At 46.6% G+C, this 27,153-nt stretch overlaps 1 protein-coding gene across 2 annotated transcripts; it reads right to left on the bottom strand.

The window, feature by feature from the left end:
• RFC3 (replication factor C subunit 3) lies at positions 1 to 27,153 on the bottom strand. Of its 2 annotated transcripts, none has more exons than XM_049853070.1 (9): positions 22,143 to 22,231; positions 21,338 to 21,453; positions 18,213 to 18,280; positions 16,748 to 16,845; positions 11,491 to 11,672; positions 9,928 to 10,064; positions 9,752 to 9,850; positions 6,400 to 6,469; positions 1 to 4,628 (listed from the first exon to the last, which is right to left on the bottom strand). In XM_049853070.1, exons 2-9 carry the CDS (start codon positions 21,401 to 21,403, stop codon positions 4,437 to 4,439), a joined length of 912 nt encoding a protein of 303 aa, XP_049709027.1. In that variant the 5' UTR covers positions 21,404 to 21,453; positions 22,143 to 22,231; the 3' UTR covers positions 1 to 4,436. The 2 variants fall into 2 exon arrangements, with proteins under 2 accessions (XP_049709027.1, XP_049709026.1); XM_049853069.1 differs by lacking the exon at positions 21,338 to 21,453 and adding an exon at positions 26,989 to 27,153 and having other exon boundaries at positions 632 to 4,628; positions 22,143 to 22,280.

Here is a 27,153-nt window from a genome sequence, read left to right as displayed (position 1 = left end):
AATAAGCAAAAGCACTTCCAGACTCAAGCAGCCGGGAGAGCGGGGACCTGGAGAAAAGTCACAGGTGACTGTGTGGCAGCTGGGGGTGTTCGGTCTGAAGGGGGGACAGTGAAGGAAACACACAAGGACACACTCAGATACCTGGAGGGCTGCAATGGAGAAGGAGTCCTGGTGGTGCAATGTTGAAGTGCTCAGCTGCTAACTGAAAGGTTGGTGGTTTGAACCCACCCAGTGGCTCTGTGCGAGAAAGACCTAGAGATCTGCTTCTGTAGAGATTACAGCCTAGAGAACCCTGTGGGGCAGTTCTGCTCTGTCACATGGGGTCCCTATGAGTCAGGTTCTACTTGCCGAAGGCTGGCGTTCTGAACGACCCAGCAGTGCCTCCATGGGAGAAAGACCTGGCGATCTGCTCCCTAAAGTGAAGCCTGTGGGAGTTGGAACTCAGTGAGACTGCCTTGTTTTTTTCTCTGCATATTTTCATAAAGTTGTGATCTCCATGAATTATCACTTTTATAGCCTGTTTTCTTCACTCGTTAAAACATAAATTTTGTGATACTAAAAATACTTTAAAACAGTACACAAGTACATACTTTATTACAACAACATTTAACCATTCTACCATTACAGGGCATTTAGATTATCAATTGTCCACATGACAAATACATTGCGTTAATTTATTAACAGCACAGCTTCTGCTCCTCACAACCCTGCTTTGCTCCATGACATTCCCACTCAGAGGCCATCAGGCTTTGCCTCAGGGAAAGGATGATGCAGCAGGTTAAAAAACCACTTTTTTAAAGAACTGTCTACGAATCAAACTGACAACAGCAACTCAACAGGTCAGACAGGAAGCTTGGTGGCAGGTCTGGTGGTAACGGGAGGACCAACTCAGGAGGGTGCGAATGGGTGCATAACTCGAAGAACGTCATCACTGTCACTGAGTTGTACATGTAGGAACTGCTGAAATGGCATACGACTGTGTATATTTTCACCAAAGATGTGTATGTATGCCGAAAACCCAAACCCAATCCCGTCAATTGGATTCCAACTCATAGTGGCCCTACAGGACAGAGCAGAACTGTCCCAAAGGGTTTCCAAGGAATGGCTGGTAGGTTTTAACTGCCAGCCTTTCGGTTAGCAGCTGAGCTCTTACCCACTGCGCCACCAGGGCTCCATGTGTGTGTGTGACACATACTTTCTGTTCTGTCTGATAGCCTTGTAGTTTTACTGCACTTAAATGGCAGATGCCTCATTGTCCCACTAATGGAACAGACAGCTAACTGCCTACTCTAATATTCAGTTTTCACTTTTTCTGATTCAAGAAGGAAGAAGATTTTACTTTGTGTGGCCCGCACCCAGCTTTTCTCCAGCCCCAGGTGGGACCACGTTCCAGCTGATGGCATGGTACAGGAGGACCCTTGGGGAATCCTGGGCAGGCTCGCTTTCGCTGCAGTCCTCGCGTGTGACTGTGATCTCTAACTCTGCAGCTTCCATTTGGAACCTGAGGACAAGCTTCATGCTTCAGGACTGAAGAGCCCTGCTCACAGTCAAGTTTGTAACCCGTTGCCAGTCGATTTCGACTCATAGTGACCGTGTGTGACAGACAAGAACTGCACCACGGGTTTCCAAGGCTGTAACCTTTACGGAAGCAGATTGCCAGGTCTTTCTCCTGTGAAGCCGCTGGGAGGGTTCGAACCACCAACCTTTCAGTTAGCAGTCAAGCACGTAATTGTTCATACCACAACTGTCATAACTGCAGCAGCCTCTATCTCTGAACAGTGTGGAGCGCCCAGCACCTCAGAAGTCATAGTAGCTCAATGTGAACTCTCTCGGGAGCCTCACTTTTAAAGAACCCAAAGAGTTCAGAGGACACACAATTATCTCAGCCCTTTGCCACAACCCACAAACTGAGAAAGCTATTCTCCTGCCTCCACATCAGTTATTTCAGGTACAATTACTTTTCCAGAATAACGACCACCAGATCGTCCCAGAAACCTCAGAAGTCTGAGGGCAAAGAAACCATTCATGGATTCAGTCTCAGCCAGATGTCCGTCAGTCAAGACAAGCTGTCTGGCTCCCACGCTGTGTTTGCGTAAGCCCCACTGGGAAAACTCTCCCAGCAAGTTATTTGAATATTATCCATTTAACATTTCTTAAGGAAAAAACCCATCTGTGCTTCCTGAGTGCTCATTCCAAGTGTCATTTGAGGCATTCCCACCTCCTTAGAAACACTGATGTTTGCAACAGGGGCAATTCCATCACAAGGGCTCACTTCAGATACCTCGCATCCACATTCAACCTCGAAAACCAAACCCCTGGCTGTTATGATTCATGGGGGCCCCATGTGACAGAGTAGATGTCCTCCACGGGGTTTTCTTGGCTGTCATCTTTATGGAAGCAGGCTGCCAGGTCTTTCTTGTGCAGCACTGCTCGGTGGGTTCAAATTACTGACCTTTCACTTAGCAGCTGAGTGCAAACCATTTGCACCACCCAAGGCTCCCCCAGTATATCTAAAACCTCTTAATTCCATTGTCTGTTGAGCTGTGGGCTTAAGGTCCCTGAATGCTGGCCTGAAGACAGGTTCTGTCTGGTGGCTGACCTCCACCGTCGTTCAGAAGTCCAGAGCACGGTGGCTGTGTTTACGGCCTTAGCTGGGGTGTCCACCGTCGTTCAGAAGTCCAGGGCATGGTGGCTGTGTTTACAGCCTTAGCTCGGGTGTCCACCATCATTCAGGAAGTCCAGAGCACGGTGGCTGTGTTTACGGCCTTAGCTGGGGTGTCCACCGTCGTTCAGAAGTCCAGGGCATGGTGGCTGTTTACGGCCACAGCTGGGGTGTCCACCGTCGTTCAGAAGTCCAGGGCATGGTGGCTGTTTACGGCCACAGCTGGGGTGTCCACCGTCGTTCAGGAAGTCCAGAGCACGGTGGCTTTGTTTACGGCCTTAGCTGGGGTGTCCACCGTCGTTCAGAAGTCCAGGGCGTGGTGGCTGTTTACGGCCACAGCTGGGGTGTCCACCGTCGTTCAGGAAGTCCAGAGCACGGTGGCTGTGTTTACAGCCTTAGCTGGGGTGTCCACCATCATTCAGGAAGTCCAGAGCACGGTGGCTGTGTTTACAGCCTTAGCTGGGGTGTCCACCGTCGTTCAGAAGTCCAGCGCACAGTGGCTGTGTTTACAGCCTTAGTGGGGGTGTCCACCATCGCTCAGGAAGTCCAGGGCGCAGTAGCTGTGTTTACGGCCTTAGCTGGGGTGGCTGGGCCATGAAGCTGCCTCCCCAGGAGCTCAGCGATGGCTGAGTTTGTTGCAGCTGAAGAATCCCCCGCACCCAGCACCCCCCTGCACTAAGACGGTGCTGGTACTCCTGAAGATCACAGCCCCAGGAAATTCCATTTTCAACAGCCCAGCCTGCTTTCTGCTACATCTTTCCTGAGGCACTGGAACACACCACTGGTATTTAATTTCCCCACTAAAGAGCCTGGTGGCTCAATGGTTACGCACTCACATGCTCAGCTGCTAACCAAATGGTTGGGGGTTCAAACCCACTGGCTGCTCTGCAGGAGAAAAATGTGGAAGTCGGCTTCTACAAAGATTACAACCTTGGAAACCCTATGGGACAGGTCTGCTCTGCCTTGTGGGGCCGCTATGAGTTGGAATTGGCTCAACAGGAACAGGTTTTTGCTTTGGTTATTTCCTCGCTACAAAGCCCTGGTGGCACAACAGTTAAGCACTCAGCTGCTAACTGAAAGGATGATAGTTGGAACCCACCCAGTGGCTCCTAGGAGAAAGACCTGGTAATCTCCTTCCGTAAAGATTACAGCGTAGGAAACCCCATGGAGCATGCCTAGTTTGTCACATGGGGTCGCTATGAGTCAGAATCAACTTGATGGCACACAGAAAACACAAGCCCATGCAGTCGACAGCCCAGTGGGATCGCTAGGGGCCAAGCCATTTTAGGTGCATACACACAGGCTAAGCACTTGGCAGCTAACTGAAAGTCTGTCGGTTCAAACTCACCCAGCAGCTCTTCGAGAGAAAGACCTGGTGATCTGCTCCCATAAAGATTCCAAAATCCCACTGCTGTCAAGTCAATTCCGACTCATAGCAACCCTCTAGGACAGAGCAGAATTGCCCCTTTGGGTTTCCAAGGCTGCAATCTTTACAGAAGCAAACTGCCACATCTTTCTCCTGCAGAGGGGTTGGTGGATTCAAGCTGCCGGCCTTTCAGTTAGCAGCTGAGCACTTAATCACTGTGCCACCAGGGTTCCTTCCCTCAATGGTCTAGGGGCAGTTATTTTAACTCAGAGGGCAATAATTAGTAGTTCACTGAAGAATTAGACACACACAAGACAGGTCAAGCAGAGTTCCTTTATTTTACCCACAATGCTCTGGCACACACTACGTGAACGCGGAGACTGGCATCTGGAAGCATTTCTGACGGCATCAGAACATCATGCCTTCCAGGCCATCCTCCATGAATTTCTTATACAGGGCCATGAACTTGGCCACAAACGCCTCCAGGTGATAAATGGCTTTGATGCCCAGCTGCAGGCGATGTTCGTAGAAAGCCGCCATCTGGGCCACCTCCCCCTTCAGCTGTCCATCGCAATTGTGCAGGAGCTCTGAGAGGAGGCCCTGCAGAACGACAACCAGCCGTTAAAACGGAGACGTGTAAAACTCATGCAAAAAAAGAGGTCAACTGAAGTCAGTCCTGTTCAACACGTGAGAACCTGAATTCTTTTATGGGGACCAGCAGTCTTCACCAAAAAGGAAGAGGCTTCAGACCTTCTCCGGAATGTGAAAATGTGGTGCTTATCTGCCAAATGGAAACCCTGGTGGAGCAGTGATTAAGAGCTACGTCTGCCGACCAAAAGGTAAGCAGTTCGAATCTACCAGGGGCTCCTTAGAAACTCTATGGGGCAGTTCTACTCTGCCCTATAGGGTCGCTGAGTCGGAATCAACTTGACGGCAATGAGTTTTTTTTATCGACCACAGCCCAGATATTTACCTCACAAGGGTGCAAGGATATGAACAAAAGATGCTTACTGCAGCGTTATTAATAATAATAATCTCTACCCAACCTCACGTTCTACCAGTAGGGATCGTACTCAACAGATGGACATACTGATAGAATAATTCCATCGCTCATCCACTAAAGAGAACCAGGGGACTCTGTACCGCTACGCAGGAACGCACATGCTGCCTGGCAAAACGAAAACACGGCTGCAGAACACTGGGTTCTGTAAAGCTACACGCAGCGCGCACACACACATATGTACCTGTTTGTATGTAAAAAGAGTTAAAAAAAAAAAAAAAAAACAAAACCCCCGGTTGCCATCCAGGAGATTCCAACTCAGGGTGACCCCACGTGTGAAGGGTAGAACTGTGACTACTTTTCACAAGCAGATTACGAGGCATGTCTTCCCAGGCACTGCTGGGTGGACCTGAACCACCAACCTTTCGGTTAGTAGCTGAGCACTTAGCTGTCTGCACCACCCAGGGACTCCCCGTCAAAAGTAATCTGTTAAAAGTGGTTAACCCTTGTAGAGATAGAGGATTAGAACTTTATTTTCTCTTTGTATACTATCACTTGAATTTTTTGGTGTAATAAATGTTTCAGTTTTAACAGAAAACAAAAAACCCTCATTTCTCTAATACCTTGCAACCGATCAATCTAGCTCGTGAGGAAGGAGACTGGCCAAACCTGAAGCCTGGAGCTGTGCCTACAACAACCTATAGTCTGGACCTGCCTCCTCTTTAATCGACATCTTTCCACATGTACTGATATGCCTGGCCGTCAGAAACACCTGCCCCCAACTATTTACACACCTGCCTCCTTTCCTCCTTTGCATATTCAAGTCTCGGTGCAAACCCAAGGTCCTCAGAGAAGCCATCGACGACCTCCCTATCGAAATCAGCACAGGCCTCCCAGACTATCCTGCTGTTTTGTTACTTCCTGGATAGCGCTTGTTCTGAAATCCTCTTGCTTCTTTGCTTGTTTACTAGAAGATAGGCCCCTCGCCTGTCTTTTTCAGCACTACCCTAGTGGGACCTGGCCCATGGCGAGGCTCAGTCAACATCAGCTGAATGATAAGCTAGAGGAGGCTCAGTAAACATCTGCTGAAGTGGTAAGCTGGAGGAGGCTTAGTAAATGCCTGTTTAAGTGTTAAGCTTGAGGAGGCTTAGTAACATCCACTTAAGCGATAACCTGGAGGAGGCTCACTAAACATCTGCTGAAGTCATAAGCTAGAGGAGGCTCAGCCAACATCTGCTGAAGTGATAACCTGGAAGAGGTTCAGTAAATGTCTGCTTTGAAGTGTAACCTGGGGGAGTGAGGTGACTGCGTAACGTGGTGCTGCACAAGCCCCAGAATCACACATTCAATGTCAAAATCTGCAATTGTTACCTTCATTATTATCTCAGGAGGAATACAGTGAGTTAAAAGCTCATAGAGTCTTCCGCGAACTTCCAGGAGTCTACATAGAAACAGAATGATTGATATTTTGTGATGAAAGAGGCAATTTTCCCAAGTACCTACTGCGCTGTTTTACTTTATGAATGAAACGAACACTCCAAACGCAGGCACGTTCTCGTACGCAGCTTATTATACTCGGCATACATACAGAGAAGCATCTCCGAATTTCAGCTCATTTTTTAGAAAAAGTCTTCAGAATGCTTTTAAAGGGAGGCAACGTTTATATTCGGGATTGTTAAATTCTATCAAAACACCATCAAAGTACCACATAGAAATTAAGGCTTCATGAACAGTGGGGTTTGAATTTCTTCATGCCGTGGATTTTAAGATACTTAGTGACATTTCAAATGTTTATTTTCCCCCCAGACAGACAACATCTAGGACGTGCAGAAAATGGTCCTAAAAAGATTAACCGGTCGCCAGTCAATTACCAAGAGTGACAAAAGAGAACATGGGTGCCAAAGAACTGCACATGTAGAAACTATTGAGCTGGTGTGTGTTCTGCTGTGTTTGTTCTCAGTCACAACAAAAATATTAAAGAAAAAAAAAAAGAGTAAACAAAGGTGTGAAATACAATATACTCTCACCCTCTAGACTGCAGAGTAAGAATGCAACACAGGGAAACAGCTGTCCTGCCTGAAGGGGGCGGGACATGAGGTTAGAGCTGGGCAGGCACCAGGGCACCTAAGTGAATGGGAACTAAGTGAACAGCTACGTTAAATCCTCTAAACCCTTAACCCCAGGCCCTTATCCAAACACTTCCGGGGAGGAAAAAGGGGGGAGGGAACTACACAAATGACGTTATAAAACATCAAGAAAATAAGTGACAATTTATCCCAAATACACATAAAGCGTATCATTGTGTATCTCTCTATGCAAGTTGTGTGCCGTCAGTAGACTCTGACTCATAGCGACCCTGCAGGACACAGGAGACCTGCCCCCTGGCGTTTCCGAGGCTGTAACCTTTACGGAAGCAGACTGCCACATCTTTCTCCCAAGGCACAGCTGGTGGGCTCGAACACTGACCTTCTGGTTAGCAGCCCAGCGTTCCCTCCAAGTGACAGACTGTCAGAGAGACGTGGGTGGGTACTCTATAGCCGTCTCTGGCACGTCTAACTGAATGTCCCCCAACAAGCTACTTCATCTCTCTAAATCTCACTTTTCTTATCTACACAATGATGCTATCAACACTTTCCTCTCAGGACGGCTGTATGTGTTCAACGAGATACTGCATGAGCTGATGCTAAAACTAGCTGCTATTCAAATGAGGAAACTATGACGGCTCCAAGACTGAGAGCACAGGAATCACGACTGTAATATCACAGGAAGACCAAGGTCTCAAACCAGGCATCTGGGAGGCGCTGGGTCAGTGACAGAACACCAAGCCCTCTAGTCATTTCAGGTCAGCCCCACAGCTTTCAGGAATTGAGTTTTTTTTTTTTTTTTTAAACAGAGCACAACGTTAGTCTGACTAGACAGGAAACGCAGCTTCTCTTCTCGTAGAAGTTCATCTACTACAAGTGGCCAGAACCTGGCGGCCAGAACCTGGGAGGGACACGGCAGGAGAGGGCAGCAGGAGCTGGGAGAATTATGCAAAGCGACAACAAACTGAAGGTTTCAAAATGCATCTGATATTGTCCAATACTGTAACATCTATACCTAAATTCCTTAAAAGTAGTACAGCTCTAATGCTACAAATTTTTCTCCTTCAACGACAGAAGAAAAACAAGAAACAAACGTATCCAGAAAAGACTGTCATTTTTAACGTTTTTATAAATGGCTCCTAAAACACACTTTAGTTGACGTTTTCTGTCCTTCAAGGCTGGGATTTCATCACTGCTTACCAACATCTTACAAAATGGAATGGGCACACTTTTTCCTAAAAAAAAGACCTGTTTTCTTATTAGACCACAGAAAACGTTTAGCTCTTTTTGAAAAATATTAAATCCTTCAACTAAAATATATTATAGGAATTCAAAAAAGCTCTAAATAGTAAGCCCAAACCCACAGCCACTGAGCTGATTCCAACTCATAGCAGCCCTGTAGGACAGTGTAGAACTGCCCCGTATTCCCAGGCTATGATCTTTTTAGAAGCAGACCGCCATATCTTTCTCCAGCAAAGCCGCTGGTGGGTTTGAACCACTGACCCTTTGGTTAGCAACCAATCGTTTCAACCACTGTGCCACCAGGGCTCCTTAATTAAACAGTAAGTACCATCTACATATGACTCCCCTACTAACAGCAATAGTATCCAAGGAGCACATTTTATAATCCCTTTAAAGAATTTCTTATAAAAATTAAACATGGCACGTTCCTCTCATCATTTTTCTCGTTTAAACCAAGGAAGCTAAAATCCTAGTGATCCCCTTTGTCTATTCTGAACCCTATCACAGCCAACTGCCCTCTCTGGGGTCTAGAGATGGCTCCTCAGTTCTCACTGGCAACGAGGGTCGGAGACCATGCCTCAGCGAGCCCACAGAGCCTTCTCCATGCTGCACACAGGCCGTGGGCCTGAGGCTGCCTCTCCTCATTAGAGAAGCGCACATTCCCTTTCTCCATCAAAGCTGTCATGATCAAACAAAAATCAAGCCTACCTACAAAAGACGTAAACAGAAGCCACTCTGCAGCAAACGCAAACAAACTACTCCCTGTGCCCCAGCGGTATGTACACAGTATTATTCCTACCGCGTTCACAGGGTTTTCTAGCTCTCAAACGTGATCACACCATCACTTTTCCTCTTCGTAACAATTCAAGGCACAAGTATCCTTGGTGGAGTCACAGCAATTGTATCGTCATCACACAAACACAGGCGCCAAAGATCTACGGCGGCGTTACCTGCTCAAAGACACTTGGCTAAAAACCAGTGGGTAAGAACTAGAAAGCTGACTCATAGTCTGGTGCCTTTGGAGCAGATGACGTATCAGTTATAAAGGTGTATATCGTTCTCTTCCAGATTAGAAAGCCCAACTCACTGTGCCTGCAGGAGGCCGTGACGGTGAAAAGAAAGCTACAAGCCTCAAGGTGACTATCGTTTACACACATGCTCTGCTTTTACACACCAACAACCGAATAAAAGATATGACTTCACAGATCAGCTACTCGGAGCCATGGAATTTCTGAAATTAAACCCTACCTTTGCGTTAAAAGTTGAGTATTTAGATTTTAGGTTTAATTGTAATTCCAAATAGCACAAGGTTTAGCATCAAACAGCTCATGGAAAACACACAGTCTCTGTGCTAGCTTGTCAATCAAGCTTTTCTCAGCATCCTGCTCCCTGCTTACCTTTGTGGACTCTGCTGGCTGACGATGGCATTGGCTGTCTCCCTCAGGTAGACCTCCCAGTCTGACTCGGGGATGTCCTGGTCTGCAGTGAAAGGGTACCTGCGGGACAGGAAGAGCAGGGCCGTGGGTGCCAGCGTGCCATGTGCCCGCCCCCCGCGTAGCCGCCCCTCACTCACTGCTGCACACGGCAGGCCTCACACATCAGGAGGGCTTTCCGGAGGTTGCGGCAGGACTTCTCCGCCAGCCTGCGTGCCAGCTGTGCGGGGAGGGTCAGGCCTTCCTTCCTGCACACAGTGGACAGCACATGGCAGATCTGCAGACATAGAACGAGATAATACGGACACTCTTCCCAGGAGCACAGCAGGTGAGACAATTCTGCAGCCAACATTCTTTACGGATCCTTTAACTAGTATTCCCCTAATTTTTACCAGTGAAACTTAAAATAAAGGTGCTTTGTTGTTGTTGTCGGGTGCTTTCGGGTTGTTCCCAACTCATCATGACCCCATGTGACAGAGTAAAACTACCCCACAGAAGTTTTCTAGGCTGTAATCTTTACCGGAGCAGATCGCCAGGCCTTTCTCCCACAGAGCTGCCACCAACCTGTCGGACAGCAGCCGAGCACTCCACCGCTGCACCACCAGGGCTCCTCTCTCCCACAGAGCTGCCGCCAGCCTGTCGGACAGCAGCCGAGCACTCCACCGCTGCATCACCAAGCTCCTCTCTCCCATACAGCTGCTGCCAGCCTGTGGGACAGCAGCCGAGCACTCCGCCACTGCACCACCAGGGCTCCTCAGAGGTACTTTACCACCATGCAGTTTTACAGTGTCACATATTATCCTACTTCACACAAAATCTCCCAAATCTAGGAACAGTCCGGAAGCTGTACATTGTGAGAAGTCAGTATTTCACTGACAGCTGCAATGAAGAAGGAAAGCACGTACCGATGCTTTGTCAGCCTCTTTGCTCCCTTACCTGGGGACCAGGTGTTCACAACACCTCCCTGCGAGATCCATTTCCTCCATTCCTGAGACTCCTCCTCAAAACCTGTCGCTGAGTCAATTCCAACTCACAACAGCCCCATGTGACAGGGTAGAAGTGTCCCATAGGGTTTTCTTGGCTGTAATCTTTACAGAAACAAATTGCTAGGCCTTTCTTCCACAGCGCAGCTGGGTAGGTTCAAACCACCAACCTTTGGGTTAGCAGCCGAATGTAGACTGCATGCACTACCCAGGGATCTGAGACTCCTCCTACAGTCAATGAAATCAGCTTGAGAAGACACGCCATACCTGGCCCTTAGCTAGTCTAACAGTTAATATTACCTACTTGTTTAAAGCAGAAGATGGTTTAAAAAAGAACACATTTGATATACCTGGTGTATGTGTGTGTGTCTGTATACACACAGGTATGGGAGCCCCTGGGCGGAGCAAATGGTTAAGCGCTCCCCTACTAACAGAAAGGTTGCCAGTTCCAACCACCCGAAGACGCCCTGGAAGAAAAACCTGGCAATCTGCTTCCATAAGGACTGCCGCCTAGATAAACCTATGGGGCAGCTCTACTCTGTCACACGGGGTCGCCGGAGCTGGAGCCGACACAACGGTGACTGCCCCTGGCTATGTGCTGGTTCACCCGTCTACTGCCGGTCACCTCCGGGCTCACAGCCAACCCTGAACTTCTGCCATGCCCGCTACATCTTTACAGATTCTGAACAGAATGTTCCCTGACACGTCCCCAGGACTCACATCTTCAATGCTGGGGGCAGGCACACGGACGGCCAGGCACCTACTCCGGATGGGCGCTATCACCTTGGAGGTGGACGTGCAGTACAGGATCAGCCTGCAGGTGGACATATACTTTTCCATGGTCCTCCGCAAGGCGTGCTGGGCATCTCTCGTGAGCTTGTCTACCTCGGTCAGCAACACCACTGTGGCCAGAGAAAGAAGACACACTCACCTGGGCGTCTGTCTGCTCCTCCTCCTTGTCCTCCTCGTCACAGGGAATTTAAGCCTGGGGTAGTCTAAGACTCTTCACTTTAGTAATGACAAATTGAAGTCACAAGTATGGTTACAATAACTTATTTTATTTGGATTCCAAAATTTCTATCATCAAACAAGCCAAGACGCACTACCCATTTCTCATTGCCATTGAGTTGATTGTAACTCACAGTGGCCCTATAGGACAGAGCAGAGCTGTCCCATAGGGCTTCCAAGGCTATAATCTTTATGGAGGAATCCTGGTGGCATGGTGATTAAGAGCTCAGCTGATAACCAAAAGGCTGGCAGTTCAAATCCACCAGCCCCTCCTTGGAAACCCTATGGGACAGCTGTACTCTGTCCTATAGGGCCGCGATACGTTGGAATGACTCGACAGCAATGGGTTTGGTTTGGTTTGAACAGCCCTGGTGGTGCAGTGGTCAAAGCACTCGGCTGCTAACTGAAAGGTCAACAGCTTGAACCCACCAACTACTCTTCAGGAGAAAGACCTGGCAGTCTGCTTCCGTAAAGACTGCAACCGAGGAAACCCCAGGGGGCAGTGCTGCTCTCACACAGGGTCACTATGAGTGGGAATCAACTCGATGACAACGGCTTTGGGTTTTTGGGCTGGACGATGAATACCCACCAGAGAGAGATGCCTACAGAGCAGCGGAAAACTGTACACTGATATTTCAAAATGAGCTTTACACTTTTAAGAAAATAATACAAGTCATGAAAGAACAACAGATATGAAGTAACAAGAAAAAAGACTTGAAGAGAGAGATGAGGGAACTCAGGAAATAATTAGAATTATAAGGAAAAATCATTCTAAAAATCTTCAAAAAAAGGAAAACACAAAAAGAATTAAATACAATGAACAGTCTCAGGATGAAAAGGAGGAAAATTTTTTAATTAAACAAAAAGGATAAATATTTGAGATAAAGTGATAGATATAAAATATAAACAAAGAAAATCCTGCATAGGTATAACGAAAGACACTGAAGAAAACCAAAGTAACAGAATGAAACATACCCTCAAACTAAAACTCAAGAAAATTTTTTGAACTAGAAAATTCGAAAGGGCACAGCATTTAACTCGGAAAAGCAATCCAGACCTGCCAAATAGCAAGACATATTTTAATAATACTACTGAGCTTTAAAAAACAAACAACAAAACTTTGGCCATCTACACCAAAGGCTACGACGCTTACAAAGGACAGAAAAAAATCAGTTTCATCAGACTCTGACAGCATTGTTTTCGTGCCTGAAGATTATGGAAGGCTGAGAGAAGTATGAGCCACACATTTTATACCCAGCCAAACATCACGACAGTCAACCACACGCCTTAAATAAACTGTGATAAACCAGAAAGGACTCAAGGAATAGTGGGCCTGTTATGCTTTCCTCAGGAATCCACTACAGAAGAAAACTGAGAAAACCAGAGACTGGAGGTACACAGACGTAAGGGCTGGGAGCGACCACTAAATCAACAGATGCCAGCACATGAGAACTAAGACGAAACGGAGGTTTTACTGGTTGCCTTTAGTATAAATGTAACCAGTAACACAAAAATACAGACTTCCTAAATATTAAAAAACACATCAAAAGATATTCAAGTTATCCTACAAACCCAAATGGTGGAACTGGGGTCAAACATACAAATATACTATAGATGGCCATGTTCCCTTATTTAAAGAAAATGAATTTCAGATGGGCTAACAAATAAAATTCAATACTGTACTATAAACAAGATATACACCTAAAACAAATACACTGAGGAAGCTTAAAAATGAAATGAACGGCAGACAAAAAGACATGCCAGGCAACTGCAAATATGAATAAAGCAGAGGACACAATCCTGTCATCTGACAGCACTGAGAAGGACACAGGACACCTTACAAAGCTGAGGGACGCCACTCACACTGAAGACGTAACAGGCATTCATGACTACGTGCCAGTGACGCGGCAACTGCGTTCACGCATCACAAACTAGAGACATACAGAAGGGACTTTAGCAGACCTCTCTCAGTTCAAGACATCTCAGTGCTCTCTACAGGCATATAAATACAGAGCATCTCAACAGAACAATTAGTAAGGTCAGTTCTATAAACACGTACTAGCTCTGAATTTGGGGAAGAAAATACGCCTTCCTTTTAAGTACAAGTGAAACATTTACCACATTTGAACATATTTTAGACACAAAGGAAACTTCAAATCCCAAGAACAGACTATAAGCATCCTCACCATAATGTAATAAACTATAATGCTTTCAAAAAAATCAAAACAAGGATGAGCCTTCATTTGAAATATTTAAACCATTAAACAACTGTTGGATGAAAAGTGAAATACAAAATTAAACTGTAGAACTTCTTGTAAATAATATTGAAAACATGACATTATCAGAATCACGGGATTCAGTTAAAGCCATTCTTGAATGAAAAATTACAGCATTAAATATTCGTATCAATAAAAATGAAAACAAATGAGTTAAAGTGAGCCAAAACAATGCAGAAGGTATTAAAAATAAAAAGTAATGAACTAAAAAACACCTAACGATACTTCATCGAAAAAAAATCAACAACACAAACTACTGGAAAAAAAAGAGGCAGAAGAGAAAGCATAAATTCCCACAATAAGAAATGGCAAGATGGAAATAAACACCAAAAACAGAGAAAATTTTAACTAACCAAACTTAAAAAAAAAAAAATTGAAACCAGATGACATGGGCGATTTTAAAGAAAATGTCAATTTGGAAAATTTAACTACAGAAAACAGTGAACAGTAGGTTCCACCACAAAGAGCAAGTTCATATGGTTTCAAAGGAATACTATGACAATGACAAACTACTCAAGGACAAAAAAAAAAAAGGAAATTCTCCAAATTTGTTTCACTAGGCTACTGATCCCAAAATCTGACAAAGACAGCACCAAACAAAAAGCACTACGGACCAACCGGGGCAAAACTAAATCATCAGCAGGCAGGAAACAGCAGCATACTAAAAATCTTCAAGACATCATGACCAAGTGAGATTTACTTGAAACGTAAAGCAGGTTCAATCCAGTAATATAAAGCTTCATATTAATCAGGCTAAGAAGAAAAACCGAAAGATTACAGCCACGGGTACAGGAGAAGCATCTGACAAAATGCAACACCATTCGTATTAGAAATTTGGAATAAAACGAGAATTGATGAATACTATCTTACCATGATAAAATGCATACTCCAGCAATTAGCTTAATGGGGAAACACTAAGGCTTTCCTTCCAAACCCACTGCAGGGGTCCACTATCTCTACTAGTAAATACTCTGCTGGAGGGGCTGGCCAACATGGGCATACATGAGAAAGCACAGAGAGACACATGAACTGGAAAGGAAGAGGAAAGGCCATCTCTGTTTACAGACAATATGCGTAAATACTTAGAAAACACTCATCAATGGAAAGACCATTCATTTACAGGCAATACGGGAAATTTAATAACACAGGGTATAAAATTATTGTTGTTGTTTGCTGCCATCAAGTCACCTCCAGCTCATGGCGACCCCACGTGTGCAGAGAACAGCAGCTCCATAGGGTTTTCAAGGCTGTGACTTTTCAGGGGTAGATCACTAGTCCTGTCTTCTGAGGAGCCTCTGCGCAGGCTCAAACTGTCAATCTTTTTGGCTAGTAGTCAAGCACTTGACCCTTTGCACCACCCTCCCAGGGACTCGATAAAACAAAAAAGCTCATTGCTGTTGAGTCGATTCGAACTCATAGCGACCCTACAGAACAGAACTGCCCCATGGGGTTTCCAAGGAGCAGCTGGTGCATTCAAACTGCCGATCTTTTGGTTAGCAGCCAAGCTCTTGATCACTGCACCACCAAGGACTCAACAGTTGTCATATATACAAACACAACAGTTAGAAATATACAAAAATATATACAAGGAAAAGCTCCAGTAACAGTAGCAAACAATACATATGTGTAAACTGTAAATTACAGAGGAAAAGTAAGACTTAGGCTGGGAATATGCACAGACAACTGACAAAACAATAAGAATGGTCAATGAACAAAAGAAAAAATACAGCACTCACTGGAGAAAAACAAGTTTCTTCTCCTCCATTCAAACTGACAAAGATCAGAGTTACCCGCAGTACCCATAATGTAGGGGAGAGATGTTGTTAGGTGCTGTCGAGTCAGTTCCTACTCATAGCGACCCATGCAAAACAGAATGAAACACTGCCCGTTCCTGCGCCATCCTCACAATTGTTGTTCTGCTTGAGCTCATTGTTGCAGCCACTGTGTCAATCCACCTCGTTGAGGGTCTTCCTCTTTTCCGCTGACCCTGTACTCTGCTAAGCATCATGTCCTTCTCCAGGGACTGATCCCTCCTGACAACATGTCCAAAGTATGTAAGATGCAGCCTTGCCAACCTTGCCTCTAAGGAGCATTCTGGCTGCACTTCTTCTAAGGCAGGTGTAAACCTGCACCGTTCAGGTCAAGAATTTGGCAAACTATACTGAAAGTATTAAAGGTGTCATATTTAACATCACAAAGTCTCACCTGTAATAAAGTATGCACACAGACGCACAGAAAGGGTACCGGAAGGGAAAAACCAAAACATCACCAGTCGGTGTCTCTGAACGACGGGATTACGGCCAACGCGAATTTTCTTTTGGTTTCTGTACATTTTTTATAACAACCACATAACTCTGTTTTAAGGAGAGTTATTCCACAATTGTGCAATTTCTCCTTTTAAATGGTGTTATTCTCATTAGTCATCCAGTTCTAAAAGATCCCATGGGTGGCACGAAAAGGCGGCTCTTCCCCCCAGATCCCCTTCCACTGGACTACAAACTCCCGTGAGCGCAGAGACGCCTCTCTTCACTTCCGTAGTCAAACAGCAACGTCACATAACGCTTGGCAGCAGCAGGCGGCTGATCAGCTTTGCTAAGTGGCTGGAGCCTGCCTTTCCCGCTACGTTTTCTCTTACACCCATCAGCTACCATCCGAGCGTCAGCCTCGCGACAAGAACTCTTTTTAGGACCTACCTTTAAAATCTCTCTGAGAGCTTGTCTCGAGCTGCTGAGACTGCGCCACCGTTTTCAACATCTCCTGAATGACCACCCGGTCGCTGTTCCCAGCATCACTGTGGAGCACAGACAACGGAAACTTCCTACGTGCAAACTTCAGGAGGCACCCTGCCCTGATCTCAGTCAGCGTTTGTGATAAAAACGTCAAAGATCATAGGTAGTTAATGATTTCGGTAACACCGAATTATATTCATCAGACGTTAAAAGTGAACTATCTTAGTCATCAAAATACTAAACTATTCCAATACTCGATTACAATCTGACGTCACTGCAAACAGTACACGTGCACTTACATCAGGTTTATTTTAACGTAAAAACAGTGATAGCTAGTAACTAGTTAAGTAACTGTTTAGGGAACACTTTGGGCACTTCTGTATGCACTATGCAGAGTTAATGGCTAGTTACTGCTGATTTCTCAGTTATCAATGATTACGCAAAAAAATAACTCTTCAAAACAAATTCAACTGCCACTGCTCCCCCTAGCCCTCACAGAGCAAAGGACTGAGAGCAAGCCCAGGAAAATTAGCTCCCAGCACTGGCACCGAGCTGATTCAAGGTCTCAGCAAGGGGGTGGGAGAAGCTAACTGGGTTTGAGAGGCAAACCCAGAGCTCTGTAAGGCACCGACTTGCCCCACAGAACCATGGAAGCCTTACCCAACGTTGCTGCAACACGTCATTCCTACACCATTCGGCACTCTGTTGCTCTTGCAAGCGTTTCCCATGTACCTCGCCAAGATCCTTATCTTAGTAGCTCATGACAGGTAACACACACATAAGGTTACCCCTTGTCATCAAATGGATTCCGACTCATAGCGACCCAAGTGACAGAGCAGAACTGCTCCGGAGTTTCCGAGGCTGTCATCTTTACAAGAGCAGATCACCAGGTCTTCCTCCTGCAGAGCAGCTGGTGGGCTCGAACTGACCTTTTGGTTCACAGCTGAGCACTTAACCACTACGCCACCAGGGCTCTTTAGACATAGGGCGGTAAAATATTATAAAACCCTCTAATCAAGCAACTGAAACAAAGAAGTGTCAAAGGAAGACGTGGTAACCCAAACTCAATTTCTGAAATATACACTCCAGACATTTGAGATTTTTAGACACTCCTTGCTCATCAGTCCTAAATGTGTCAGTAAAATTTAACAAAAACTTACTATACAATGTACTCTGTGTAAGACACTAAGTGCTGCAGAGCAAGAAAATTTATTATTATTTGACTCAGGGGTCTGAGAGAAAGAAAAAAAAAAAGAAACAGGAAGGTTCTAGACCCCAATTTCAACCACAGCAGCTTCACTTTAATCTGCTTTATTTACTGGGCTTCCATACATGCGATTTCTTTGAAGAAAGGGTTCTACTCTTCTTTTTTCTAAAGTCTGAAAACCGTTACCCTAAAAGCGCGTATTTCAGTACGGTCACACCTTACCTGGGATTAACTTCCAGGTGGTAATTACTTGCAATGGTGCTGATTTCGATCTTCTTTTTAGATGGAGTCTAAAACATGAAGAAAAGAGCTAGATTTTTCAAATGCTGATTAATTTGCTATTTCCTCTTTTTTTGTATTTTCATTGGCTTTTCTTTTATTATGTGAACAATTCATGCTTACCAAAAAAATAAAACTTGAAATAACAGCCGTTAATGTTTCAATTTCATTAACATAATTTTCCTCATGTGCAGATAAACATACACAATTTTGTATAAGTTAGGTCATATCACACATCCTGTTTTTACTGTTTTATTCCTTTTAGTTATATACAGAACTCCCCAAACCATCCCCCATTATCAGCAGATTAATCCCCATAAACAATCTGAGTACACTATTTCACAGCCTTCTCCAAGAAACATATATATATGTATGCGTATGTATTTACAGTGTGAGCACTTCTTATTCAAAAAGAGAGAAGATCATACAAGTCTGTCCTGCTTCCCTATGTAACAACACATCTTGGCAATGGTACAGAGAAGACAACGGTATAGCATATTATGGTTGCATCCAAACCCACTGCCGTCGAGTCGATTCCGACTCAGTGACCCTATTATAACACAGAGTGGAAGTGCCCCACAGGGTTTCCAAGGAGCCCCTGTGGATTCGAACTACGGACCTTCTGGTTAGCAGCCGAGCTCTTAACCGCTACACCACCAGCACGGCACCTCATAATATACGTGAATGTCCAAAGCTAGTCGTTTGTTCCTTGCTTTTTGCCACCTCAAACATTTCCAGTTAACAAAGGATGCCATAAGGATACAGAGATGTCTCACGCCCTGCGTTCATTTCTGTGTAACAGACTCCAGTCAGGGATTTTCTCGACTGACAAGAAAGCCCCACCAATTTACTTCTCCACAGTCCCCTCCCCAACATTCCCCAAATGCAGTAGGTGTGGCCGCGCCCTTTCATGTCTGCAGGCTGATGAGTAGAACAGACTCGCCCTGCTTCTCCCTGACCACCACAAAGGTCAAACACTTTCACATACAGTTACTGGCCACTTACATTTCTTTCCTGTGACTATTTCTTGTTCAGTTTTCTACTGGGTTATTTGTCCTTCTATCATCACTTTGTAAAACCTTTAACTGGCATGTTCTTTCAAACATTCTTTGACGATCCGTCACTTGCCTATGTATTTTCACACGTCATCTTCAGTCATATAAACTTCTGAAATTCACACATATCCCAGGAACTATTTCTTTTCTTCTACAGCTTTCATGCAGTCTACTAAAAGGTGTCCATACAATCCAAGAAATTGTATTCTAGGAAATCTACTTTTTCATTTTAACATTTATGTTTTTATTTTACCTGTAATTTACAAACTATACGTTGTAGAGCTTCAAGTTTATTTTCTTCGAGACAGATGACTAGTTACGCCAGCACATTTATTAAATAAGTTCATCCTTTTCTACTGATTTGAAATTGACCCTCGGTCATTATCTCCAGGGTCCTATTCAGGTCCACTGGTCTCGCTCTCATGCCAATATTGTTCTGAAATGCATACGGTTAAGTTCTCAGCTGATAATTGAAAGGTTAGTGGTTCAAACCCACCCAGCGACTCTGCAGAACCTGGCGATCTGCTCTTTTAAAGATTACAGCCCAGATAACCCTATGGGGCAGTTCTGTCACATGGGGCCCAAGTGAGTCAAAGTGAGCTTGACAGCATCTAACAACAACAAATGGTCACTCTCATTTGCGGCAGCTCTGGTCCTGCCATCTTCATGGTTAATATATATCTCACTGAATTCCCACCTTGCCTGCTTCTGTGTGGGAAGCCCTCATCCTCCTTTGTAATTCACCCAGGCTTCCACAGGAGTGGTTCACCCAGAGTGGGTCTTAATGAATATTTGTTGATTCGTTTAAATCTTCAATTTTTTAAAACCACATTCACGTGGGAAGAACAGCTAACAAAATATGTACCGAAAAACTGTGAATTCCTAACACATGCTCATGGAGGAAGCCTTGATGGCATAATGCTTAACCACCCAGCTGCTAACTGAAAGGCTGGCAGTTCGAATTCACCCAGCAGCTCTGTGTGAGGACGTCCTGGCAATCTGCTCCGATAAAAACTATAGCCTAGACAACCCTACAGAGCAGTTCTACTCTGTCACACGGAGCAGCTGTGAGTCGAAATGAACTCTGACAGCAAAAAACAATGCAAGTCCCACTTCTTTTTCATTATTCCTATGGCTAGCATCAGAAATGCATTCTTTCGTAAGTACTTTAAAATAATTTTATAGAAATAAAATAACCACTTGCACTGTAACTAGAATTTCACTGAGATGGATACAGGAACTTGGGAAGAAAACACATTTCTAAATATTAAACCTCCAGTCGAGAGCACGCTGCATTTGTCCATTTGTTCAGGTCTTTTCTGCCCTCATGGCTGCTAACCAAAAGGTCGGCAGTTCAAATCCACCAGCCACTCCTTGGAAACCCTGGGGGGGCAAATCTAGCCTGTCCTATAGGGTCACTATGAGTCGGAACCAACTTGAGAACAACAGGCTTAGTTTTTTGGGTTTTATTAAGATACGAGGCCTGGTGGCGCAGTGGTTAAGCACTCAGCTGCTAACTGAAAGGTCAGCTGTTTGAACCTACCAGCCACTCCACAGGAGAAAGATGTGTCTATCTGCTCCCGTAAAGATTACAACCTTGGAAACCCTATGGGGCGGTTCTACTCTGTCCTACAGAGTCACTAGGAGTCAGAAGTAGCTGGACAGAAATGGGTGTAAGATATGATAGTTTCTTCCTACAGATGCCATACCTTTCTTGTTAATTTATTTCTACTTAATTTACAAGAATTTCCACCAGGGCGCACCACCAGCACCTCAAACTCCATGAGCATAAACACAAGCTAACCGACAATACCCTGAAGCCCACTCATTCACCTGAAGATCCCATCAGTAGCACCACCATCCACTCACCCAGCACACATTTTTCCAGTACCCGGCGTGCACAAGACACCAGACCAGGGCTACGAGGGATATGAAAAGGAGCATGAGATGTTCTCAACAGACTTGGAGACAAGAAGCTTCTTGCCAAAGAAAAGCACGTAGAAATATAATCACCTCCCAACAAGTAAGTGCTATGAACAGTGTAAAGGACAGGCTGCAGAGCAGAAGGTTCATTCTCATGGGGGCAACAGGGCTGAGAGAAGACTCTGCAGCTGGATCCCAAACGTCGCCTGTCAGGAAGAGCACAAACATGCCAGCACTGGTGAGGATGGAGAGCCTGGCCAGGGCCAGTTCAGGAGCCCCTCCCCATCTCTGAGCTCGGCCCTCCTCTCCCAGGCAGGTCACTTCATTCCACGGTTACAATTCTCCTCAAAAGCATTCCCTTTCTTTTCATTCCCATTGTAAGGCCCAGGATAGCAGACTGCGGAGACCTGAGCTCTGCTCCTGCTCTGGCCCTGACTCACCAGGTGACCTGGAACAAGCCCCACCTTCTACACTCCCCCCCCCCACCTCCTGCTGTACAAGACCCCTCACCAGCATAACACATGCAGCTGCTGTCGGGTGCTGTCGATTCCGACTCACAGCGACCCCGTGTGACAGAGTAGCAACTCCCCTTGGTTCTTTACAGGAGCAGATGGCCACATTTTTCTCCCAAGGAATGGCCAGCCAGTAGGTTCAAACCACAGACTTTAGAGTTAGCAGCCAAACTTTTAGCTGTAGAGCCACCAAGGCTCTTTCTGGTTTTAAGAGTTGGATCTATGTATCAGTAGCTCTCACTCCTTGGGCACCATGATTATCTGTGAATTCTTATTTAAATTATATGCTGGGTGGTGATGGGGACCGGAGGCGGGGCGGGTAGCATAACCAGGATTGGAAATCCTGACTATAAATATTTGGAGCCTCAAGGTGAAATACGTACTGTGATGGTCTGATGTTCCATTCTCAGTTTCTCCACTCCAACACCATAAAGCTCACGCAGAATACACATTATTCTTGTCTTTTTCCCAGCACCTGATGGTCCATAGACTAACAGGTGAGGAAAGTCACCACACTGTACCTGCAAAGAAAAAAACAAAGCATTTTTTCCTGTTGCAGTGTGCCGGGGAACTGATTCTGACTCACAGCCACTCCACGTCACAGAGCAGAACTGCCCCCCGGGGTTTTCTAGGCTGTAATCTTTATGGGAACAGATCACCCACCAGGTCTTTCTCCCACAGAGCCACTGGGTACGTTCAAACCACTGACCTTTCAGTTAGCAGCCCAGCACTTAACTATTGTGCACTTAACTACTGCGTCAACAGGGCTCCTTCAATACCCTACGCTTGAAGCGGCAACTCCCAAACCTGGCTGTCAGGCTCTCCAGGAGAATCTTTTGAAATTAAAGATTGATTACCAGACCTCATTCATGGGCTGATGATTCCGTGACTCTGAGAACGCTGCCTGTCTCAGTTTGGGCTGTCTCAGTTATCTAGTGCCACTGTAACAGAAATACCACACGTGGGGAGCTTTAACAAACAGAAATTTATTTTCTCAGTTCAGGAGGCTAGAAGTCAAATCCAGGGTGCTGGCTCCAGGGGAAGGCTTTCTCTCTGTGTAGGCTCTGAGGGAAGGTCCTCGTCTCTTCAGTTTCTGCTTCCTGGTTCTTTGGAGATTTCCATGTGTCTTGGCATCTCTCTTACCCCATCCCTCTCTCTACTGGCTCTTTCAATCTTTCACATCTCAAAAGGGATTGACTCAAGGTACACTCTACACTAATCCTGCCTCATTAGCATAACCACAGGTATAAACCGAAACCAGATCCATTGTCAAGACAATCCTGACTCATAGGGACCCTACAGGACAGAGCAGAACTGCCCCATAGGGTTTCCGAGGAGAGGCTGGTGGATTCAAACCACCAACCTTTTGGTTTGCAGCAGCCAAGCTCTTAACTACTGCGCCACGATGGCTCCTGTCAACCACAGATATAGAGGTTAGGATTTACAACACATATTTTTGGGGGACCCATTCTATCCATAATAGGCTCCTAAACACAGTCCCTGTGACAAGAAATGAGTGCATCTGGTTTGCTGGGGAGGTGAAGGAAAAACTTTGCTACGAAAGTGGGGAGCAAAAAAAGGAGAGCAGCCAGTAAAAGTATTAGTAAGCAAGGTGCCACTCTGAGCACCTGGGGCTCAATCCTGGGGGGGACCTCCAGGAGTCAGTGTTATCCCACCAAGGACTAGGAGCTGGCCTATGACGGGCTGTCTCCCGTGGGCCCTTTGTTGAGTTCTGCTTGGGGAGGGTTGGAAAAAGGGGAAGGCATTCATTTCCAGGCATTTCAAGTCTGCTCAGGGGGGTCAGCTAGAGAAAGCCCTTGCGCAAAGTACAGAGAGGGAACCTGGAAGTCAGTCTGTGTGAACTTCGGAGTTGAAGGCAGGGGGACAGGGCACAGAATCAGGAGTGTCTGTGACAAGGCAGTTCAGGACTGGCTCCAGGCTAGGGAAGCTGTGCTACGAGAGATGCGAGGATGACCAGGACGCAGACCTTACCCACCCTCGAGTGCATGAGATCTCACAGGGGCAAGCATTTTGTAAACAACCAGTACAGACAAAATGAAGTAAGTGCCTTAACAGGGCTGCTTAATGGCAGTCAATTTTAATACAGTGAAACCTGTGAGAGCCGAGATGGGACTGCCTTGTTTTTCTGGGTCTCAAAAGTCTTTCGCCTTTGACAGGGTGCAGTCACCACTTTTCCATAGCTCCTTTTAGTGGAAAATACTTGTTCTTTCCTCTCTGACAGGTTTCTGCCTGGCACAGGTTCCGGCTTTCACAGGTGTTACCCTATCCTGCAAACTCACCAACATCTGGGGTAAAGTGAAAGGCTCAGAGGAGAGGACAGTTCAGCACTGTAACGCTCAACAAAGAGCTGCGCCAGACACCTGCCTCCTCTCCTTAAGCTTGCTCTGATGGAGAACAAAGGTTCTACTTCAATTATGCACCAGTTCTATTAAGTTGTGGAGCCCACAGGAAACAGGTGAACACTTTTAAAAGCAAATTATTCAGTTGTTGACTACAATATATTTTCCACATTCTAAACAACAAAAAATAGCCATAGAAAATAAAATCTATCGTGTCTAGGAAAACCAAAGTCAAGGCTACTGTGAGAAAGTGAGACTTGTCTGTAAGGGAGACTTATATGCAGTTGTAACCGATTTACCTTAAATCAGCACAGATGCCACAGCAAGAATTACAGGGGAAAAAAAAAACTTCCATCCCCCAGTGCTGTGCCCATTTCTAATGGCTTCCATGTATAACGCCAAATTCCTTTAGTTATTTCTCATTTTTAAAAAATACTGTACAATTGAACAGTACTGATAAAGGTCAGTATCACAAGACCAGTGCTGAGCAAAAGCCAAACCAAAAACCCAGAGTTCACAGGATCTGCACCCTCCAGCCCACCCTATTTCCCACTGGATTGATCTCCTCCAGCCACAATGGCTCTCAGGGTCCCCAGAACACGGCCAGAACAGGGAATGGTGGCTTGCTGTTCCCTCTACCTGTTCTACTTCTTCCCCAGATAGCTGTGTTCATCACCTTCTCACTAACTACAAGTCCTGGCTCAGATGCCCTTTCTCAGTGACGCTTTCCTTGTTTAAAAACACACCTTTGCCCCACATTTTCCCCTTTCCCTGTTTTCTCCACAGCATTTATTGTCTTCTAACATGACATAAAAGGAGACCTGGTGGCCCAGTGGTTAAGAGCTTGGATGCCAAGCAAAAGGTCAGGGTTCGGACCCACTAGCCACTCCAAAGGAGAAAGGCCCGGGAATCTGCTCCTATAAAGATTAACAAGATAAAGATTACACCCTAGAAAATCCCATGGGGCAGTTGTACCCTGTCCTATAGGGTGGCTATGAGTCAGAATTGACTCAACAGCACACAATACATGGTGAAATTTACTTGTGTAGGTCCACTCTTTCCCCACTAAAATATTAACTCCACAGGACAGGAGGCTTTGTCTCTCTTGCACTGGTTTAACTCCAGTAGCAGGTACACAATAAGCCTTTGGTGAATGAACAAAGTACCCTGTCAAAAGTCAAAAAAAGTTACTGAAAAAGCCAAAACCAGCATTCACATCTGTTTCCCAATCCTGCAGGAGGAAGCTGCCGCACGTCTTATGAGTACCTGTGCTGATTATGACACAAAGTAAGTTTACACTGCTTTAGAAAGAATGGAAAACACCTCTCCAGTGAAGGTGACTGCTTTAGAAAGAATGGAAAACATCTCTCCAGTGAAGGTGTAATCTTGGTAGGACTAACTTCCTTCCCACGGATTCTCCAAGTGCACAGGTGGACTGGGTATCTAAAGCACCAAGTCAGGCGGCCCAAGCATTCTGAACACCACGGGTGACGAGCAGGACACCATCTTTTACGGAGCCGAGAGAACACAGGCTCTGAAGTCACTTGTCTGGGTTCCTTTACTGACTCCAGTCATTTATTACTAGCTGTGCGATCTTGGGCAAGTTACTTAACCTCGCTAAAACTCGGTCTCCTTCCAGAAGGCAGAGATGATGATATGTCCCTCGCAGAACCATGAAAAACAAATAAAAATAAAAAAGCACTGATGGTGCAGTGGCTGCTTACGCAGCTTCTAATCCAAAGGTCCAGGGTTCAAACCTACCAGCTGCTCCGCAGGAGAGAAAGACATGGTAGTCGGCTTCCACAAAGATTACAGCCTTGGAAACCCTATGGGACAGTTCTACTCTGCCCTACAGAGGCACTACGAGTTGTAATGGAATGGACAGCAATGGGTAAAAAAAAAAAAAATCCAAAGCGCTTAAAGTAATCATTATTGCAAAATTACTACTCTGTGAAACTACAGCTATGGGATCAGTTTGTTTACACAATGACAGTCCCAAGACAAGAGTTCTAAATTATTCTGGAATCAAAAAGGAGCCCTAGGGGCTGAAACACTTTGGGCATGTTATCAAGAGGGACCAGTCCCTGGAGCACAGCACGCCTGACAAACTAGAGGGTGAGGGAAGAAGAGGAAGTCAGGCCGGCTGCCACGGTGGCTGCGACAATGGGCCTGAGCATGAGCAGGATGGCGAGGACGGTGCAGGGCCGGGCCGCGTTCGTTCTGTTGTACGTGGCGTCGCTGCGAGTGGGAACCAACTAGATGGCACCTAACAGGGGCGAGGTGTGGAAGGGCTTGGCTACCAACCCCAAGGTCTGCAGCTGGAACCCACCACGCGCCGGGCAGGACAAGGGCGGGGCAGCCCGCTTCCGTGAAGACTGCTGTTCGTCGTTGCTGCTGTGCGCCCCGGGGTCGACCCTGCAGGGGACAGCTGCCCCCCGAGTCCCCAGGGGCGGCGGCCGGGTCCCGGCTGCCGACCTCTCCCTCCCTCGGTTAGCGGCTGAGCTCCCCGCCGCCGCGCCCCCGGGCCTCCTGCCTCGGAAGCCCTAGGGCCGCCCCGCTCTGCCCTGCGGGGCTGCACGAGCCGGAGGGGCCGGGAGGCGGCGGGCTCGGTGCGGCCTGGCTCTGGGACAGCGCCCTCCCCGCGCACGTCCGCTCCCCAGCGCGCGGCACGGAGGCGGGCGGGCTCCGGGGGCTTCGCCGACAGGGGCGTCTGTCTGCAGGGGGCCGCAGGCAGCCCACGGAGCGCCCGCCCGCTCGGCCTGGGACTCCGCCGCCTCGCGTCCCCGCCGCAAACGGGTCGCTGTGCGCACACACCGGGCTCCGGCCACGCCCCTCGCTCCGGCCACGCGGGCTCCGGCCGGCGGCTCACCAGGTTGCGCAGCTGGGCCGCCTGCTCCTTGTGATAGTCCAGCCGCGCCAAGGAACACGGCCGGTACTTGTCCACCCAGAGGCTCATGGCTTCCGGCCGCCCGGACCACGCTCGAAAGGCCCGCGCGCGCCGCTCCCGCCCGGAAGCGGAGACGTGTTTTCCCGC

This window comes from Elephas maximus, chromosome 14 (assembly GCF_024166365.1).
Source record: "Elephas maximus indicus isolate mEleMax1 chromosome 14, mEleMax1 primary haplotype, whole genome shotgun sequence".
NCBI lineage: Eukaryota > Metazoa > Chordata > Mammalia > Proboscidea > Elephantidae > Elephas > Elephas maximus.
This window is presented reverse-complemented; position numbering and strand designations above follow the sequence as displayed.

Excerpts from the sequence above, each read along its gene's own strand:
- RFC3 (XM_049853069.1), bottom strand. The coding sequence starts at position 27,075 with ATGAGCCTCTGGGTGGACAAGTACCGGCCGTGTTCCTTGGCGCGGCTG. Across the intron at positions 18,281-22,142 it reads TGGAACATCAGACCATCACA|ACTCCATCTAAAAAGAAGAT; the intron begins GTACGTATTTCA and ends TTCATGTTTTAG. Across the intron at positions 9,851-9,927 it reads GAGGCCTGCCGTGTGCAGCA|GTACCCTTTCACTGCAGACC; the intron begins GTGAGTGAGGGG and ends CCTGTCCCGCAG.